At 34.5% G+C, this 19,013-nt stretch overlaps 1 protein-coding gene across 2 annotated transcripts; it reads right to left on the bottom strand.

The window, feature by feature from the left end:
- Positions 1–2,613: 2,613 nt before the first annotated feature.
- Positions 2,614–6,846, bottom strand: LOC110788239 (zinc finger protein NUTCRACKER). Of its 2 annotated transcripts, XM_021992875.2 has the most exons (4): positions 6,453–6,846; positions 5,793–6,189; positions 3,357–4,566; positions 2,614–2,880 (listed from the first exon to the last, which is right to left on the bottom strand). In XM_021992875.2, the coding sequence occupies exons 1-3, from the start codon at positions 6,559–6,561 to the stop codon at positions 3,375–3,377; spliced, it is 1,698 nt and encodes a 565-aa protein (XP_021848567.2). In that variant the 5' UTR covers positions 6,562–6,846; the 3' UTR covers positions 2,614–2,880; positions 3,357–3,374. The 2 variants fall into 2 exon arrangements, with proteins under 2 accessions (XP_021848567.2, XP_021848566.2); XM_021992874.2 differs by lacking the exon at positions 2,614–2,880 and having other exon boundaries at positions 3,170–4,566.
- Positions 6,847–19,013: the final 12,167 nt, after the last annotated feature.

The raw sequence follows: 19,013 nt of genomic DNA on the forward strand, positions 1-19,013 counted from the left end.
TTCTATTACGTTAGTTTTAAAATATTGAAGATGAAATTGGTTAGTGTAAATCAGAATTTCAGCAAATTTAAAGTAGATATGTCTTCACTCATACTCTGCTTTAGTGGAGAATTAGGGACTAATCAACGGATTATGAGTTCAAGGCACCTGCTCGGCCATAGATGGAATTGGGTTGTGCCTTCATGCCTGTGGGGTTGGAAAGGCATATATGGCAGCTAACTCCGGGAATCTGGCTCGGGCACAACATACCAAATGGGCCTACTCATGCTAGCCCACCTTTAAAATCCTTTTTTGTTTAAAGGGGAAAAAAATACCAATTTCATTTTTCAGATGCTTTTTTGTGAATTGCAGTAATGATTATTTATGGATTTTCTTAGATAGTTGAAACTCACATTTATCCCCAATTGTGAATCTTGGATTTGGATATTGAAGAGTGAAGACCCAATAGCACGCAAACTCAATTTTTTTTTTTTTGGAAGAAATCAAAACCATTGGCTGGTTTTGATTTTTTTTATTTATTTTTAATTAAAATTACCGACTGACTCAGCAGTCGAAAATTTACTAATTTACCGACCAACTAAGCAGTCAGTAATTTACCGACTGCTTAGTTGGTCGGTAAATTAGTAAATTGCCGACCGCTTTGGCAGTCGTTAATTTAGCGACTGTTAATTAACGACTGCTTTAACAGTCGCTAAATTAACGACTACTTTGGCAGTCGTTAAATTACCGATTGTAAAGGCAGTCGCTAAAATACCAACTCCTAAGCAGTCGCTATTTCAGACGGTAAAGTTTAGCAACTGCTTTACGGTCGGAGTTTTCTTAATTACCGTCCATGTGAACACTGACCGCCCTTTTACGACCGTTGGCGGTCGCTAAAATATTTACCAATCGTATTTCGTCTTTTACCAACTACTTTTGGCGGTCGGAAATTAATCAATTTCTTGTAATGAATGGCAGAAAAGTCAACCAGAAAGCGAGAAATCTCCTGGAAATTGGAAGGAATCGAAGATGAAATCCCAGCAAGGTCGAAGAACTTTTTAGCCTAGAAATGGGGAAGCAAAACCCAAGGAACAGTAAGCACCAAGAAAAGCGAGAACATCACCAATCGAATCGGAACTCCCAGTAAAAAAGAAAAATGTCGAAAAGACTAAAACTTGGGGAAGATCAGCAACTAGGGAAGAAAAATTCCACGAAGAGTTTCGAAAATTTTTAAGGCAGTAAGGAGAGAGAGTGGAGAAGTGAAAAGTTGAAGTGAAAGTGAATAAGTCCTTATAAATCGGACATGAAGGGTCGAGTTTAAAGCAACCAATGGGTTTCCCAGGGTCGGGATGAAGGACACTTGTTAGGGTCAAAGCCATGCTTGAGTACGCAAGAAACGAGCGACTTTGATGAATCGACGATTCAGAAACCGCTAGAAGTACGCTTGTTAGGGTCAAAGCCATGCTTGAGTACGCAAGAAGTGGCGGTTAACTAACCACTTGAAAAATTACCATTTACTCCCACACCCAAAAACCGCCAAAGCCAAAAAGATACACAGGAATGCCCAGTCACACTCCAGGCCCAAGGAAGAGATGACTCATCCTTGAGACTAAGTCCACTCTTGAGGGACTAGTTGTACAGGGCTCCGATATCAAGGCAGACCCGGGACAATAGAGAAAACGTTGTCGGTCTAAAACAGACGAAGCTTGAGGAACACTAAAGAGCAGACCTAACTCAGCTCTTGAGGAATTAGTTGTACGGGGTCCTACTAGAAGAGGACATACCTTAGGTGGCAGAGAAAAGCCACCAGCCCAGCACAGACCAAAGTCACTAGGCAAGGTCTGGAGGTCATAAACAAGCGATGTTAGTCCGACAGACCAAAAGCATCAGGGCAGACCAAAAGCCCCAAGGCAGTCCAAGCTCATAAGAAAGGGGTTGTACTCCGTAGAATAGCATAGGTCCAAAGAGAAGATCTGCAGGCTAGATGACAAAAGTAAGTACATCGTCGTCATACATGTGGCGACATCCGAGTAGGCCAAAGTACATAATAGTACGCCTATAAATACTTCTCACATCATTCATGATGGGACACATTTATATTCTCGGTACTTGTTCCACCTTCTCTCTACTTTCTCTCTCTAAATATATTTTATACATTTGCTGACTTAGGCATCGAAGAGGGTTTTCTCGATTAAACCCCCGAAATTAGCTTACGTTTGCTCTGCTTGACAGGGCCAGGCTCATCCAAATCATCCTACTAGTCCCACGCCCGGAACAACACTAAGTGAGAAATTGTTTAACTCTCGGGAAAATCTCAGGGCAATAAAGTGGAAATTTTCTTTAAAAAAGAGGGGCATACATATGCGAATCATGGTTGACACGTTTATAGACGGGATCCTTCTCTTTCAACCAGTTTCCGGTTGTTATCCATATGCATTTACTCCATATAATTGGTTACGGAGTGTTGCTTCCCAGAATAAAAGAAGCCTAATTCTATTAAAAGCATTTGTTTGGAGAAATCACATAGGGTCCTTACACCACCATTTCTTCCGTACTATGTATAATTCAACTGAATTTTATTAAACTTAACTTTTTTCGTTGAAAAAAACTTATTTGTGAGTGTAAGTTTTGTACATGAAAAAACTTATTTACACTGATATTTGCTGAATTTAGTTAAAATTAGTTGAAACAACCAAACCCTAATATTACAAAGTTGTTAAATGGAAAAAAAAAATAAAGTAATAATAAGAGCATGCAATTTAGCACTCTTAACAACTCCCATTTCTATTCATCCCTACTCCGTACTTAACAATAACACATTGCTATAAATTTGATTGGAATCAATACTACGTAAGTCTTAATTAATTAGTTTAATTACTCCGTAGAAATGAAGATGCACACCTGCAAGAACAATGTAATTAGTATAGCCTTTATAGTCCACTTAATGTTACAAAGTTTTTAATCTGAAAAGAGCATGCACCCACAAATCACAATAGGTTAGATACTCATATTGAAACATTTCTTATAATAATGGAGATATAAAGTTAGAATATTTTGCTTTTGCCCCCACCACTGAAACCCCTTATCAACTACTCCATAATGAAAATTTAATCTTTAAATTTAAATTAATAAATATTTTTAAGTAGCAAAAAAAAGAAAAAGAAAAAGAAAAAAAGAATATGCATGGATCTTCCTTTAAACTAAGTCAAATTAGCACCCAAAGTTTAAAAAATTTCAGCTTTTATCTGAAAACTCTTTACAAAACATATATCTAGCGAGCTTTATAGTTTCCTTCACCCTAAAGCAACTCTTGGGCTTAAGAAATACAATCCTGCTTAAATTATCTTGAATAATAAATTATTGTCTTGATCCTCTACCTTGATAGTACGTATGCTTCAAATCCAGTTGTTGATGGAAGACGGCTGGCAGACGGGTTGTTGGGAATGCGAACCGACACCTAAGAAATCCCTGGTTTTCCCTCCATTACCTCCTCCTCCTCCTCCTCCTCCTCCTCGAGTATGACTGTCTACAGGACGATCATTGTTCAACTTTTGACGCTTGGAATTGGAAGGGTTAACCCTTCCATTATTGTAAATGGTTGTCATGGTGGATAGATCATCAACTGAACCCTCTACATCGCTTCCGACATTGGTGGTTGTTGAGTTTGGCGTACCAAATACCGAACCACACCCGTTGTAGTGATCCATATCATTATTATTATTATTATTATTATTATTATTATTATTATTATTATTATTATTATTATTATTATTATTATTATTATTATTATTATTATTATTATGACTGCTCTTTACTAACCCAAAGTTTCCAAGGAAAAATGCATCATTTGTATTGGTGGCGGTAGAAGAAGTTGTAGCACCCATTTGAGCAGCTTTTTGTAGTAATGCTGTGGCTGACATAATATGAGAGGAATTATTTGGGGATGTTTGAGGGTGTTGGATGCTATACAAGGAAGGAAGTGTAGTTGAAGGAACATTATTGGTTAATACTCCAACTTGTTCATCGTTATTATTGTTATTTGATGGATTATTATTATCAGAGATTTTACTTCCAAATACCCAATTTAAGTAATTATTTTCGGGTTGAGGATTCGAAAGCGGGACAATGAGAGGAGTAGTATGGGAATTTAAGGAGTTGATAGTTGAGCGAAGGGGGTGTTGTTGTTGTTGTTGTTGTTGTTGCATGTTATGGGGTTGGATGGAGTTTTGCATTGGATCATACCCTCCTCCTCCTCCTCCTCCTCCTCCTCCTACAGGTTGGGTGCCTAACCACAAGGGAAATACTCCTCCTCCTCCTCCTCCCCTTTGGTTATGATGATGGTCAAGGATGATATCGTCTTTTGTTGATGACGACGACGAAATAGGCCTAAAAATGGAGGAAAAATGTTGTGCCATGGCAACGGCTGGTCCCAGATTAGACCCCATTATTTGATGGTGGTAGTTGTTAAAGTTACTATTTGTTGCCACCACCGCATTAAGGTTGAAATGGGTGCTTGCCGCATTCATTCTTGCTGTTTCTTCTGCCAAGGCGTCACAAAATGCCCTGTGCGTTATGAAGCTATCCCTCCTGCTCAATTTCACAAACACAATAAATATATGCCTAATTTGTCAAAAACTAACTTATAAAATTATTTACCAGCCTAGATTATGGGAATATTGAGCTAGTGAGTCTTGAGAGTTGGTATAAAAGAAATAAGGCAGTTAAGGTCAAATCTTTGTGTAAACTGCATTGGATTTCACTATTGTAGTGGGACATTAAATTATGTGATATGATGCACATACTAATTTAGGACAGTCTCATATCTAGAGTTAATTAAAGAATTTTAGCAATTATACTTGCCTTTAAACATCAAAAGTGGGAAATACGACTTCATCACATTTTTATTTAAGATTGTAATAAAATAATAGGTCACTGAAATAATATCTTCAAGTAATAAATTTGATCGAAGAAAAGTGGAGCAAGCATAATATGATGGCAACTTAAAAGGATACAAGATATATAATTTTAGTGGAGAAGCAAAACTCAACTCTCAACTCTCAACTCTCAACTCTCAACTCTCAACTCTCAACTCTCAAAAATGGCTTTCGATCAAACAAGACCTATTATTAAGATCGAGTTAGACCGAGGGAATATTACAACCAAAATATTGCACAAAAAGATAGCTCAATAATTGTAGAGGGTCCATACCATAATGCATAATAACCCTTACATACAAAGATGTTATTTGGCCCATGATGTAGCTAAGTGAAGATCATGCATGGAATGAAACAATTCTAGCTCAGTTGTTATTGTTGGAACCTAAAAAGGACAACCAGTTTTAGGTGATTGAAATCTCCATACAATTATGCAACAATATATCTTTAGTAATTCTAAATTATTTATGTAACAATTTATTTGTCCTCTTCTGCCCTATATCTATTATCTACCCCCACCTTCTTAATTACCCCACTCCGATCCCGTACATACAGATAGATGTTCTACCACTTCCCAAAAAAATCACTATCATTATATTTACCATCACTATCCTCCTCCACCTTAAAAAAACCTCTACAAGATCGAACTCATCGAGATCGAATCTTTGGTCTACATCATTGCCTTGCCCATTATGGATCTCAAAAGAGTAGTTTGTATCATCTAGTGTATTGTATTACGGAGAACATCATACTGCATGGATCCAGCTGAACATTATATACTACTCCATATATGATAGAAATAAAATAAAAATAAAAACATACTACGTATAAGTTAAGTAAGTAATTAAGAAAAATAATAATGATGAAAGAATGGAATACCTTGAGAAAATAGTGCCACAATCACACTTGTATTCCCTAGTTCCACAAGTTTTGGAATGAGCCTTCCAATCAGACTGAACAGCATACTTCTTGTTACACTTGTCACACTTCCATTTCTTCTCACCATGCTTCCTACAAAAATGCTTCTTAATGCCGGTAAGGTCGCCGAGGGCTCGGGAGGGATGATTGTGAACACAAGACTTTTCAGGGCAAACATAGACACGCTTCCTAGGCTCTTTGCTACTCCTTTGCTTGAGCTTCCATGGTAAGTTATGACCTCGACGATGAAGTTGTAGGTTTTGATCCCTTTGAAACCCTTTCCCACATATTTCACATAAGAATCTGTTGGTTGCCATTAGGGTTTTTGGTGATAAAGCTATTACCTCTGCTTCTGGATCTAAAACATATGCAAAACAAATATTATTATTTACGTAGTATTATTTATTATTTATCAATACCATTAATTATAATTATTAGGTAATTATGAGTATATTATTTTTGAATATACCTACTTAGACTTCATCATTATACCATAAAGTTGGAACAACGAAAGTTAACAAAAAAATATGTTGATTTACTAACTCTTTCAAAAATATGTATATTTTTACAGAAAATTACAAAAACTCATTATAAGAGGAAATACAAAAACAAGAAACTTGCCTGGATTTCCTGGGAGGTTTCTCTTCTTCTTAGGAGGAAGTGGATCATCATTTGATCCTATCACCGGTGTTATTACAAAACCATTTGAAATCTCTTCTTCATCACCCATTTTACTTGGATTTTTCACTACAACGAACGAACAATCAAAGATCCAACAATATATTTCCCAAAGAAGCAAAAACTTAATTAGCAAAAACCAACTTAGAAATTGGGCTAATTAGAAGAAGAAATTTTGTATTTAAATTTTGAATATCAAAAGATGATGGAAATATTGAAAGAGTTCCTCTCTCTCTATCTAGCGCTCTCTCTCTCTCTCACTTAATTTCTTTCTCTATGATGTAGACATAAAGTAGGAGATTAAAATGTCACTAAGAAGAAACAGAAGGGGAGAAGGTCATACCTTGTTATATACCCTCAAAGATATTACGGAGTAGTAGTATAAGGATGTTAATTACTTAATTTATTCAAAAAAATATAAAATTGTTATGTAATCAAATAGAAGGAAGGCTTTTGAGGAGAATCTTCACCGTACAACTGGTTAAGATTTAGGAACATGTGCTCGTGAGATTATATACTCCTAGATAAAAAAAAATAAAAAAAAATAGCACTGGTTATACATACTGAATTATTGATGGTACTCCCTTTGGGAAGCTGATACATATACCCCCTGGGTATGGAATAGTGCTATGCTCTGGGCTCTTATTGGTTGTTTTCACAAAAGCAACCCCACATGTGATTTAAATTTAAATCTAAAATAGCAACCCCACATGAAATTGTTCAATCTCAACCAATCACAGCCCAGGGTATGGCACTATTCCATACCCAAAGGGTATATGTAGCCTTTTCGCTCCCTTTGTTCTTCCCCGTAAACAAAAAAAATACACTTTCCTTAAATGAATGTATTTTAAAAAGAGATACATTTTTCTTTTTTGATACGTTTTGGTACCCACTTCCAATTATATTAATATTTCTCTTTTTCTTGTGGTCCCCACACTTACTCACATCATCTTTTTAATATAATAAATTAATTCACCCACTACCCCACTTCCATCTTATTTTAATAAATTCAACTCACTCTCCTAAAACTATATGCCAGTCAAAGTGTATATCTTTTTAAAATATGGAGGGAGTATAATATAACCGCATGTAGGTGGAAAATTGTCGCTTCTGAGATAATCTATTAAATTAACTATTACTACCTCCGTTTCACAATACTTGCATCATTTCTTTTCTCACGTATTCCAACACGCTTCTTTGAAAATTAATATATCTAATTGCGTATAAGTAAAAATTATAAAAACTTGATATTTGGAATCCTCGCATTGATACAAATTTAACAAGATCTCACTTGACTATGTTTATTCTTACATAATGTGAAAGAATTATGGACAAAGTTAGTTGATGAATATTGCCCAAATAAGAAACTATGTATCTATTGCGAAACAGAGATAGTACTTAATTGTATATTTTCTCTGTCTCTAAAAGAATGTGCTATATATATCATAAATAGATGTCTCTATTCATTCGTCAATACCTTATTTAATTAATAGTCTCCACATGTGTTCTCCTCACCTACAAATGGTTTAATAAAACTAAAAAATAAATCTATCTATGAACTTGCTTTTGATTACAATATAACCAATTTTTAATAAAGTGAATTTTACCTATGTGATCATTTTTAGGGACATGAGAGTAATTGAAACACAAGGTTAATGCGGTGGTTTTACCCCATGCTTTTGGTCGGACAATTTTTAAAAAAAATGATAGTGTGGATGGCGGTGAAAAGCTAAAGTTGAAGGGAGAGTGCGAGTGTGAGAAGTGGGAAGAAGAGATTATAAAATTAAAGAAAGAAAGGCACAAAGGTATGCATGATGACACATATGATGAGGCTACGGGAAAGCTAATCCTCATCCTTTTTCCTTTGGAATGATTACCCTATTATTTGCCCTCTTTTTTTTGGTTAATTCTATCGTTTTACTATTTGGGTCTATGTTAAGTACGGAAAAAAATTTCAAAGTAAAATTAAATAAAGTTGTATGACATCCAGCAATAATATACTTCCTCCATTTCTATACAGTTACAACACTTCTCTAAAATACAAATATCACAATAGTTGCAACACACCTAAAATGAAAATATTTTTTTACCAAAAGTTACAATTTTACACCTAAGATGAAGTAAGTAATGTGACTAAAGTGGTTGTGGCACCACTCAAGTACCACTTTCTTAAATACCGTGTAGAAGAGTATGTTGCAACTATATAGAAATGGATGAAGTAGAAATTAAAACTAGCAAATACGATGTACTACATACAAAATAATTTAGATCAAACAGAATTCTAATTCGACAAAATTGACGATCGTTGTGAATGAAAGCTAACAATGATGAATATCCTCTATTATATTTATATCGTTTTAATTAGTACTAACTAACAATCATATACAATAAAATAAAAAAAATAAAAAAAATCAGCTTCAACAAGTGAAATTTTATTATAATAAATCTTAATTGCTAAAAAAATAATTATTTGGCAAAAAATCAAGTGAGTAAAATAAGGATAAAAAATATACTTTAAATTACTACCTCCATTTCACAGGTATCTTAACGATTTCTATTTTAATTTGTTTCATACAGAGTACAGAGTAATGTTTTTGACGTTGTTATTTTTTGACATGGAAATTATCGATATCTCACTCCTTTTACTTTACAACATTTATATCTTTCAATTAATTTTCACTTATTTTTTTACACTCGTCCACCTTTTAAATTATTTGTCTTACGTTATCCATTTTTTTTCTCACACCAACCCACTATGTTTACATTTTATGTCTCTTTACTTATTGAGATTTTTTCATATTTATCACCTTTTAAGTTTCATGTTTTTGTATTTACCACCTTATATTATACTACCTCCGTTTCAAAAAGATCTTTACAGTTACTTTTTGCACGGATTCCAATGCAATATTTAACTACTAATATATCCAATTTCGTATGTGAAAAAATTATAAAAATTTGATATTCTGAAATACATCCCGAGACCAATCTAACAAGATGTTACATGTAACGTTTTGATGTATAGAATGGTGAGAATTTACGGTTAAACTTTTTATACTTTGGACACATTTTCCAAAGCGTAAAGAACTTTCTGAAACGGAGGAAGTAAAATGCAATTTCATATTTACCATCATAATTTTATGAAAAATTTTATATTCACCCTTTTGAACAAAATTCATCCTATTTTTTATCCATGTGAGCTCCACTTAACCAACTTCTTTATTTTTCTCATCTTTCATTAGGTTAATTTCCAATTAAAGAAGTTGGTTAAATAGAGTTCAAATGGACTGAAAGTTGGATAAAAATCGTTAAGAGGTGGTGAATTTAAAACATTTCATAAAAATAAGGTAGTAAATATGAAATTAAATTTTATAAGGCAGAAAATACCAAAACCTTAAAGTTAAAAGGTGGTAAATATCAAAATATCCTACGTAGTACTTATTATTTTTGTTAGGCAAATTTTCCAAAAGGGACATTTTATAGTCCAAAATTTGCGAGAAGAGACCTTTTACAAATATTTTTGTGAAAACACACCTAAATGTTAAATATTTTTGCGAAAGACAAAAAAAAAAAAAAAATTCTGGCATTGACTCACTGTTTCCGGCGTTGACACTCACGTGAGTTGCACGTGTTCTCTCATTTCACTAAATGCAACCCTTTTCCCTCCAAAAATTATGGGCTTTATAATTCACTTTGAAAACCTAAAAAAAAAAAGTTGGAAAACCTCTTCACCTTCCTCCTGTTGCGCTATCAATGAAGCATCATCAATGAAGCGTCATCATTGAAGCCGAAAAAATCAGCCAATTAACAGAGTAATCATCATCAATGCTCCTAGGACTTAAATTCATTATTTTATTTTATTCTATTTTTGACCAAAATTTCTGACTTATTTTTTTTCTTTTTTTGCCGATATTACAGCTTGCTTGCTTCTGCTCGGCTATACTTCCATGGAAAATAAAAGAAAGGGGAAAGCGTCAGCATCAAGGAAAAGGAAGAGGAAGGAGATAAAAGTAAACAATTACTTAAATCACAGAGTAATACACAAAGATATAATTACACTACTACAAAAATGGGCAAAGAGACCCTTAATAAAAATACCAATTGGTTGACATAACTGGTCTCTTTAATATAAGAGATATAATATTATAGATAACGAGTCTCTTATGAGTCAAAGGTCCCACTTATAATTAGAGGGGGGAAATAAGAGACTCGTTGTCTGATTTAACAGGTCTCTAGTGTATAAAATGAGTCTTTTTTATTTCAAGAAATATAAAATAAGAAAAACAAGAGACCCTATATTTAACTAAACGGGTCTCTTATCTATCAAAAGGACCCAACACTAGAAAAAAAATAAAGTAAACTAAAAATAGACCCGTCGTTTAACGTGACGGGTCTCTACCTTTTTTAATTGTCCTCGCCCTAAACCTTCTCGAAACCAAAATTTGCCCTATTTCTCTTTGCCTCTTTCTTCTTCCCACTACATACAAGGTTTCAGGGCAAGGCGAACTCATTGGAGACCTATCCACCACCGGCGAATTGCATTACGACCGGAGATCTACGCAACCATCGTCGACCTCACCATCATCACTAGCAAACTACAAATTTAGGTTTTTGTCGTCATCACTTTCTTCTTCTCTTTAATTTTTGTTCTGAATTTCTGAATGTCATGTGGTTTTATTTAGTTTTTGATTTCAATTTGTAATTTCTGCTACAAGTTAGTTTTCTTTGTTCTGAAATTTTCAATTTCAACAACGAAGTTGGTTTTTCCTCTGAATTTCTGATTTTGTGTTTAAATATTCATGTAAATGCAATTTTGGGTTAGGTTTCGAGTTTCATGGGGGAAAGTATGTAGGGGAACACAGTTAAATACATACTAACAGTGCGGAAGAATCCTCAAAGCCAGGAACCATGTATAAAGTACAAATCAAGCAGACTTACGTTTGTAGCGTGTTTTCCCTAGATTCAACGTATCACGAACACGAACAAGAACTCCAGATGTTGTTCCTCTCCTTGGTTCACCGACACGTTCAGATCCGTTTTGAGATTGATGGCTTAGACGTCACTCAAGATATTTTTGCTTTTGGGAAGAACACATTCATGGAGGCAAAGAGAGAATTAGGTTTCTCTTTTTCTCCTAGGGTTGTGTGTACAATCTGAATTGTATCTTGGAAAAACATGTACTTAGGTTATTAAAATAACCTAGACAATAAGCAAGCCAACCGACCAAGGTATAAGGCCATTGGTCGGCCAGCAAGCCGACGACATTACCCACGCACACAGCTAGCTGGGCCGCGGGCCGCTAGCAGATGTGGCTTCCCTTGTGCTTTTTTCCGCGCGCGCCACACAGCAGCGAGGCCTATGGGCCAGCGCTGCATTGACATGCACACTACTCCCATGGGCCTTGCGCTTGTGGGCTCCGTCTCGTGGGTTGCTTTCATATTGCGATTAAATTATCCTTCGATAATTTATTTATCGTTTCGTACTTGAAAATCCAATGTCGTACGATACGATTATTCGTCTCGCCTAGCTTACGAATATACGCAATATGATATACGATTTCACTACGATCCAATGTTTAATCGTATAATTATGTTTTCCGAACTAATTTCCTGAAATGTTATTAAATGAATTTCCGATTCATTTAATCCGGTGATCTGTTACATGCTAATGGTGTGACCTTATAGGTTCAGTCAAGAGTAAGTTGTGAGCCTAAAATAGATTAGAACTCACTGATCGGAAGCATTGCTCCAGCCAGCTGTTCTGATCACTTGATCTCACTGAATTAATTGTTCGTAATTAATATGAACCTTGGTATTGGACTAATGCACCTTGGATGAAGGACATATTTCCTTCAGTCTCCCACTTGTCAATTAGACAAATGTGCATTCCAAGTCCTTTGTCTCTTGGTGTTACTTACTGAACATAAGGAAAGATCCATGTCATCCTTATTAGGTCCAGAAGTGTTTCTCGAATTACTGATTTCAACTGTTAAACTTTTACAGAAGGTAAAGCCTTAACCATTCTGAGCACGGCCATGCATTTTCACAGTATCTAACTCTTCGAGAGGCCTTGTACAACAACAACGCCATATCCTATCAAAGATAGGAGGACAATCCCTTCTTGTAATTTATGAACAACTTACTTTGATTCTTAGTACGCCCAATAACTGCTTTTATAGTCTCCTTTTACGGTGCAACGTTTAGCGAGCATCAAAGTGAACTAATTCTCAAACAAGTAGCCATAACTACTCAGGTTTTGAGAAATAGGTTCCAATCACTATTAATGAGAACTACTTATGACATGACTTTAATCTCTTAAAGTGTTCTCATGGTCAATCCGATACAAGATCCAATAAGTATCTATGAAAATGATTTCTAACATCCAGTCCATCTAGTTCAAGAAACAGAACTATAAATCAACTTGCAATCTAATCTTCATTAGTCATTGGTCATCCAACCTTTCAATGACCTGAATTAGGAATCCTTTTGTGACTTCAATATTCAAGTTCACTTATGGGTGTTTCTTTGTCAAAGAATCCATCTTGACATCCCATTTGAATGGTTTGAATCACTTGGACTTTCTCATTTAATACGAAACCAAGATTAAATGAATATGAAATACAATTTCATAAATGATAAATGTTTAACCAAATACTTACCAATTTGTGGGCCTCTAACCCAAAATCAAGCATTCAATGTTTTACAGATACAGGCCTTTCACCCAATACTTAAAACATTCATGAAACTCAAACTTGATTCCATTTCTGCATATGAGTGTTGTATCTCATTCGATGCAAAGGTTTAGTTTATCATACTATACTTTGCTATCCTTAGCATCTTTTCTATCGAAAGCCTTTCGATGTAAGATGAAAAGATCTTTGAATATATTTATAGAATGATCTAGTCTTTCATTGTGGTTTAGAATGATAATCATATTTAAAATAGAAAATCATCTAGATAACAGACTTGTGATCAACATGAGTTCATTGAAGAAATCCCACTAGAAACAATTCCCTTTCATTGCTTCTTAGGCAATAATGAATTAATTTCAATTATGTAGAATTGCATATGATGCTATTCTTTTGGAATACTGAAGGAAATATGTCCTTCACCCAAGATGCATTAGTCCAATACCAAGGTTCAGATTAAATACGAACAATTAATTCAGTGAGATCAAGTGATCGGAACAGCTAGCTGGAGAAATGCTTCCGATCAGTGAGTTCTAATCTATATTAGGCTCACAGCTTACTCTTGACCGAACCTATAAGGTCACACCAATGGCATGTAACAGATCATCAGATTAAATGAATCGGATATTCATTTAATAGCTTTTTGGGAAATTAGTTCGGAAAACATAATTATACGATTTAACATTAGATCGTGAAATCGTATATCGTGATTGTGTGTATTCGTAAGCTAGGCGAAACGAATAATCGTATCGTACGACAATGGATCGTCAAGTACGAAACGATAAATGAATTATCGAATGATAATTAAATAAAACAAACACGAATGCAAGCCCACGAGCAAAGCGCAAGGACCAAAGGCCCATGGCCTTGCTGCCTTGGCTGTGCACGCACGGAGAAGAAACATCAACAGCAGCAGCGAAGCCCAGCCCACTGCGTGTTGTGTGTTGTGCGCTTGTGCGAGGCTTCGGTCGTGGGCTTTGCTGGCCGGTCGGGCTCTATGCTCGGCCAGTTGGCTTGGCTCACTTGATAGTTTATTATTATAACCTAGTCTAACCTGTTTTCCTAACCCTAATGCAAAAATCAGATTATAACCTAAGGCAAGAGAAACCCTAAACTCTTTGTGCCTCCGTTAGAATTGTTCTTCCCAAAAAGCAAACTATCTTGAGTGATGTCTAAACTATTAATCTCAAGACGGATCTGAACGTGTCGGTGAACCAAGTAGAGGAACGACATTTGGAGTTCTTGTTCATGTTCGTGATTTGTTGAACTATGGAAAACACGCTACAAACGTAAGTCTGCTTGATCTGTACTTTATACATGGTTCCTAACTTTAGGGATTATTCCGCTGCGTTAATATGTTTTAACTGTATTCCCCTACAGTGGTATCATGAGAAACATGCATTTTAAGTAATTTTTGGCATGTTAATATGGTTGTGATCTTGTCGAATTTTTCTCAATTTTTCGTGAATGAAATATTTCTGAATTATTGGATAGATCGTAGAATATGTTCATAATTCGTAAAATGTCGAAAATTCAATTTTTCTCACCCTAATCTGATTGAAAACGGGGTTTTAAGACCAAGTCATGAGAACAGAATCGCAAAAACAGGCCCAAAAGTTCACGTTTTTTGGCGTTTTTGTTAATTAATGAATTAAATTAACAATTTTGAAAAGTTTTTCAATTAATTACTCGACCTAAACTACTCGGAATTAATTGAACTTTGCCCTATTGTTCTTGGGTATATTTTGAAATGGTTTTTCTAACGTGTGCCCATGGGCACACAATAAAATAACAAATTCTGTATGATTTATTTTATTTCGAGGAATATTTTACTCTTATAATTAGTTATTTACAATAAAATAGGAAATAATATATATTCCTCTATATTTCTCGATGAGTTTCTCTTTTTCCTTATTAAGATTGTTGACTACCTTCAAAAAATTATTAAAATTATTGATTCTTATTTAAATGATTAAAAATAAAAATCCTTCTTTTATTTTCATTATTCATTTCTTCAAGTACACTTGCTCCCGCATTAATTACATCCTCGTGTAATGCTACGTTAAAAAGAAATATCGGTTCTAGAAATTTTAAGACCACAGTTAAAGACTAATAACGTGAATTTTAAAAATAAAGTAATTGATCCATTTTCAAGTTGCACTGCTGCAACTTCGATACTTCATTATTTTTACAATTGTTCTTCTCCCTATGATAGTGTTTAAATCTTTTCTTTCCTAATGGGTACCTGTAGACACCTACATCGTGTCTCCCCATTGGGATGATGACGATACAATTATCCTTGTTATGTGGTTAGAACAACTCCGTGCGGAAGTCCCACTTGCTAAAACATATTCCAAAATCCAAGATCCAAAATCCAATTCACGAGACCGTTCCCATTACGGAACTCGGTACCAAATCCAATTCCCGAAAATCAATTTCAAAATCCAAGTACAATCTCACCTAATGGACCACTTCATTGGTCTTACAAGGCCTTTTCCAGTCAAAATGACACTAAGCAATCCAAATTCGGGCGCCGACCCACAAACCGAGCAAGTCGGGCCTTGTCCCGTAAAACCGAATTCAAAAACCCGAAAACGTCTATTTTTTAGTCGCAAACTTCCTTAACCCCCAAGCAAGTTACGTGCCAAAATCCGTACACTTAGTACAAAGGTACGCTCACTACAAGCCAAACGCAAGGACCACGTCATCGTCCTTGCTTGGCATCTTCTGTGCCACGTCAGCGGCGCCAGGCGCCATTGCTGCGCTGGCGTTTAGCCATCCATTTTTCTATTTAAACCCTGATTTCCAAGCAATCAAGGGCAGGAAATTACAATCAGAACGTCGTAATTCTGAAATTGCCTCTCAAAAATCAAAATACAAAAACTTAAAAAATCTCATACAAATCTCAAATTTTCAAGCAATTGGGAGCTCCATGAGGAATTATAACCTAAACCTAGCTAGGTAATTCCGAATCCCAATCCTAATCTACCATGTTTCTATAATTTCTCTTTCAAAATGATTAGTAAAGTTGGCACTTTTACTCTTAAAAGTGTCACTTACAACAATCACATATTTTTACAAAATCAACACTTTCTATGATTCAAATACAAAGTTATGGATTCAATGATGTTTAAGGTTGTTTGTAATCACTTCCTTAAACTAGAATAATCTTCAAAACATGGAGTAATCAAAGGTGCGGCCTTTTTAATATTTAAAGGTTTAATCTTTGAGATTCAAGACTCCTCTTTTCAATATTCAAGTCCAAGTTTCATTTTCAAGATTCCATGATGTTTAAGGTTGTTTGTAATCACTTCCTTAAACTAGAATCATTTCAAATTATGGAGCACATCAAAGGTGAAACCTTTTTTAACATTAAAAGGTCTAATCTTTGAGATTCAAGACTCCTCATTTCAATATTCAAGTACAAATTTCATTTTCAAGCTAGATTCTATGATGTTTAAGGTTGTTTGTAATCACTTCCTTAAACTAGAATCATTTCAAAATATGAGGCATATCAAAGATGAAACCTTTTCAACATTAAAAGGTCTAATCTTTGAGATTCAAGACTCCTAAGTTCAAAATTCAAGTTCAATATTCAAGATTCAATATTTCAAGTTCAATTTCTATGTCCATAATCTAAGACACTTTGGGATGAGCAACTTGTCCTAAAGTTGAGATTTTTAGACTTGAATCCGTGTCGGAGGCACTTATTAAGAAGTCTTTTGGCGTTCGGATCTCAAATACAATAGTTCAATTTCAATATATCGCATCTTTTCGATTATGCACTTCAATATTGCAATTTCAATAACGCCTTTCAATTATGCACTTCAATATTGCAATTTCAATAACGCCTTTAAATATTACAACTTTCAATTCCGCACTTACTATTTATGCAACTTTACTTGCCTAGTCCTTCTAGGCAATGTAGTTTTCCACCTAGTCCTTTTCTAGGTGGTGATGTACTTTTACTAATTACGCATTTATTTTCTATTGTGATGTTGCTTTACTTGTTTATTGCTTTCATCATCTCACATGCTAAATACAACAAAATGCAAAGTTACACCACGCTTAACAAAGATAATTTCTTGGACAAACCGGTCTTAGATTCCCTTAAATTAACTTTAAAGCAAAGTGGTCGCGATACAAAATAGATATTCCATGTGCTAAATTTCTAAAACCCACATAGTGTCATGACTAGGGTTATTCGAAAATGTTCTATGCCATGCATTCAGATACAATTTTTAAGGTTCGCGGAATAAGCATCTCGTTCCCTTGCCCGGATCCCACCCATCCGTTTCTAAGATTCAATGCCTTATCCAATATATAGAGTCAACTTTGGTCTTTCCAAACGGGACCCTTGAAATTATTTGGTGGCGACTCCTTCGAAATCCAAAAACATACAAAGCTCCAAGTCCATATTCTCGTAGGGGAAATACAAAAGAGCACGTACAAAAAAAACCCCTACAATACCCCTTACATGTTACTTACATCGACTTGTTTTTTTTTCTAAGGACAGATGAGTTGATGTTTGAGCAATGATAAATGTTTGTTAATGGTGGTATGGGAGAGAAGACGACTGAATTTTTATTATCATAAATTTTGGGGAAGGAGACGAGTAAAAATGGTTAGTAACGGATATCCTAGAATTCCTAGCCTTTTTATTACTTCTTTAAAAAAATCTTAATACGGAAAAAAAAGAAGTATAGTGGGTAAGTTATGAAAGAAATTGGAAACGGATATATATATATATATACGAAGTATATATATATATATATATATATATATATATATATATATATATATATATATATATATATATATATATATATATATATATATATATATATATATACTTCCCTAATGTAACATACCTACTTATTAAATGAGTAAAAGATTCCTCGAAATAAAATAAATCATATAGAACTAGTTCTTGAGCCCGTTCTTTCACATATAAGGATTATTTAACCGTTTTTTAAAGTTCTAATATTATCAAGGGTTTGTTATTTTAGTGGAAATACATGATTTAAATATACTTCCTCTGTTCCGAAAATATCGCACCATTTATTTTTTACACTATTCACACTACGATTTTGGCCATTTTTTGTGATCCGTACGTAAGGAAATTTTAGTCATGTGGGGTCATGTTAGATTCGCATCGATATATATTTTCTAAATATTAATTTTTTATAATTTTTACTTGCACACGAATTGAGATATTAAGAGTCAAAGTAATGGTTAAAGGAGTAAAAGTCAACCATGATGCGATATTTTCGGAACGGAGGAAGTATGTAGAATTTGAAGGTTGAAATATTATATAAATAAATTTAATGGTAAATTCATATCAAGTGTTAAAGAGGGAGATGAGGTGAAAATGTTGATGAATAAATGTATGAAATAGTGAATTGATATTGAATGACAATAGTAAAGTGGAAGAGACTTTAGAGTTGTAAAAATAACAACAAAAGGGAAATTGAAAAAAACTAAATTGATTGATGAAAAAAGAAGATGCCACGTGGCATCTAATAAGCTATGTTGTGGTATCTAATAAGCTATGGTTATGCTTTTTAAATGCTAGGTATATATTTGTTATCTTATTGTGTGTCCATGAACACATAGAAAAACCGTTAGAAAAATCAGATCAAACTAGATGTCGACAACAAAGACTGGATCGGTTCATATAATATCGGGTAGAGTTGGAGTTTGAAATGGGCAAAATCGGGTAGGTAATAACCCTTAGACGACGGTAAAAACGGTTCAAGTGAAAGGAGACAGGGTAAAAAGACAGCAAGCTGACAAGAGCAGTGAATTTTTAGAAATGT

The sequence above is a fragment of the Spinacia oleracea genome, chromosome 4 (genome assembly GCF_020520425.1).
Source record: "Spinacia oleracea cultivar Varoflay chromosome 4, BTI_SOV_V1, whole genome shotgun sequence".
NCBI lineage: Eukaryota > Viridiplantae > Streptophyta > Magnoliopsida > Caryophyllales > Amaranthaceae > Spinacia > Spinacia oleracea.

Bases quoted from the DNA above. Each gene is read 5' to 3' on its own strand.
- LOC110788239 (XM_021992875.2), bottom strand. From the start codon at position 6,561: ATGGGTGATGAAGAAGAGATTTCAAATGGTTTTGTAATAACACCGGTG. The intron at 6,190-6,452 runs GCAAGTTTCTTG...CATATGTTTTAG, and splicing joins AAACCTCCCAGGAAATCCAG to ATCCAGAAGCAGAGGTAATA. The intron at 4,567-5,792 runs GTATTCCATTCT...GAAATTGAGCAG, and splicing joins TGTGGCACTATTTTCTCAAG to GAGGGATAGCTTCATAACGC.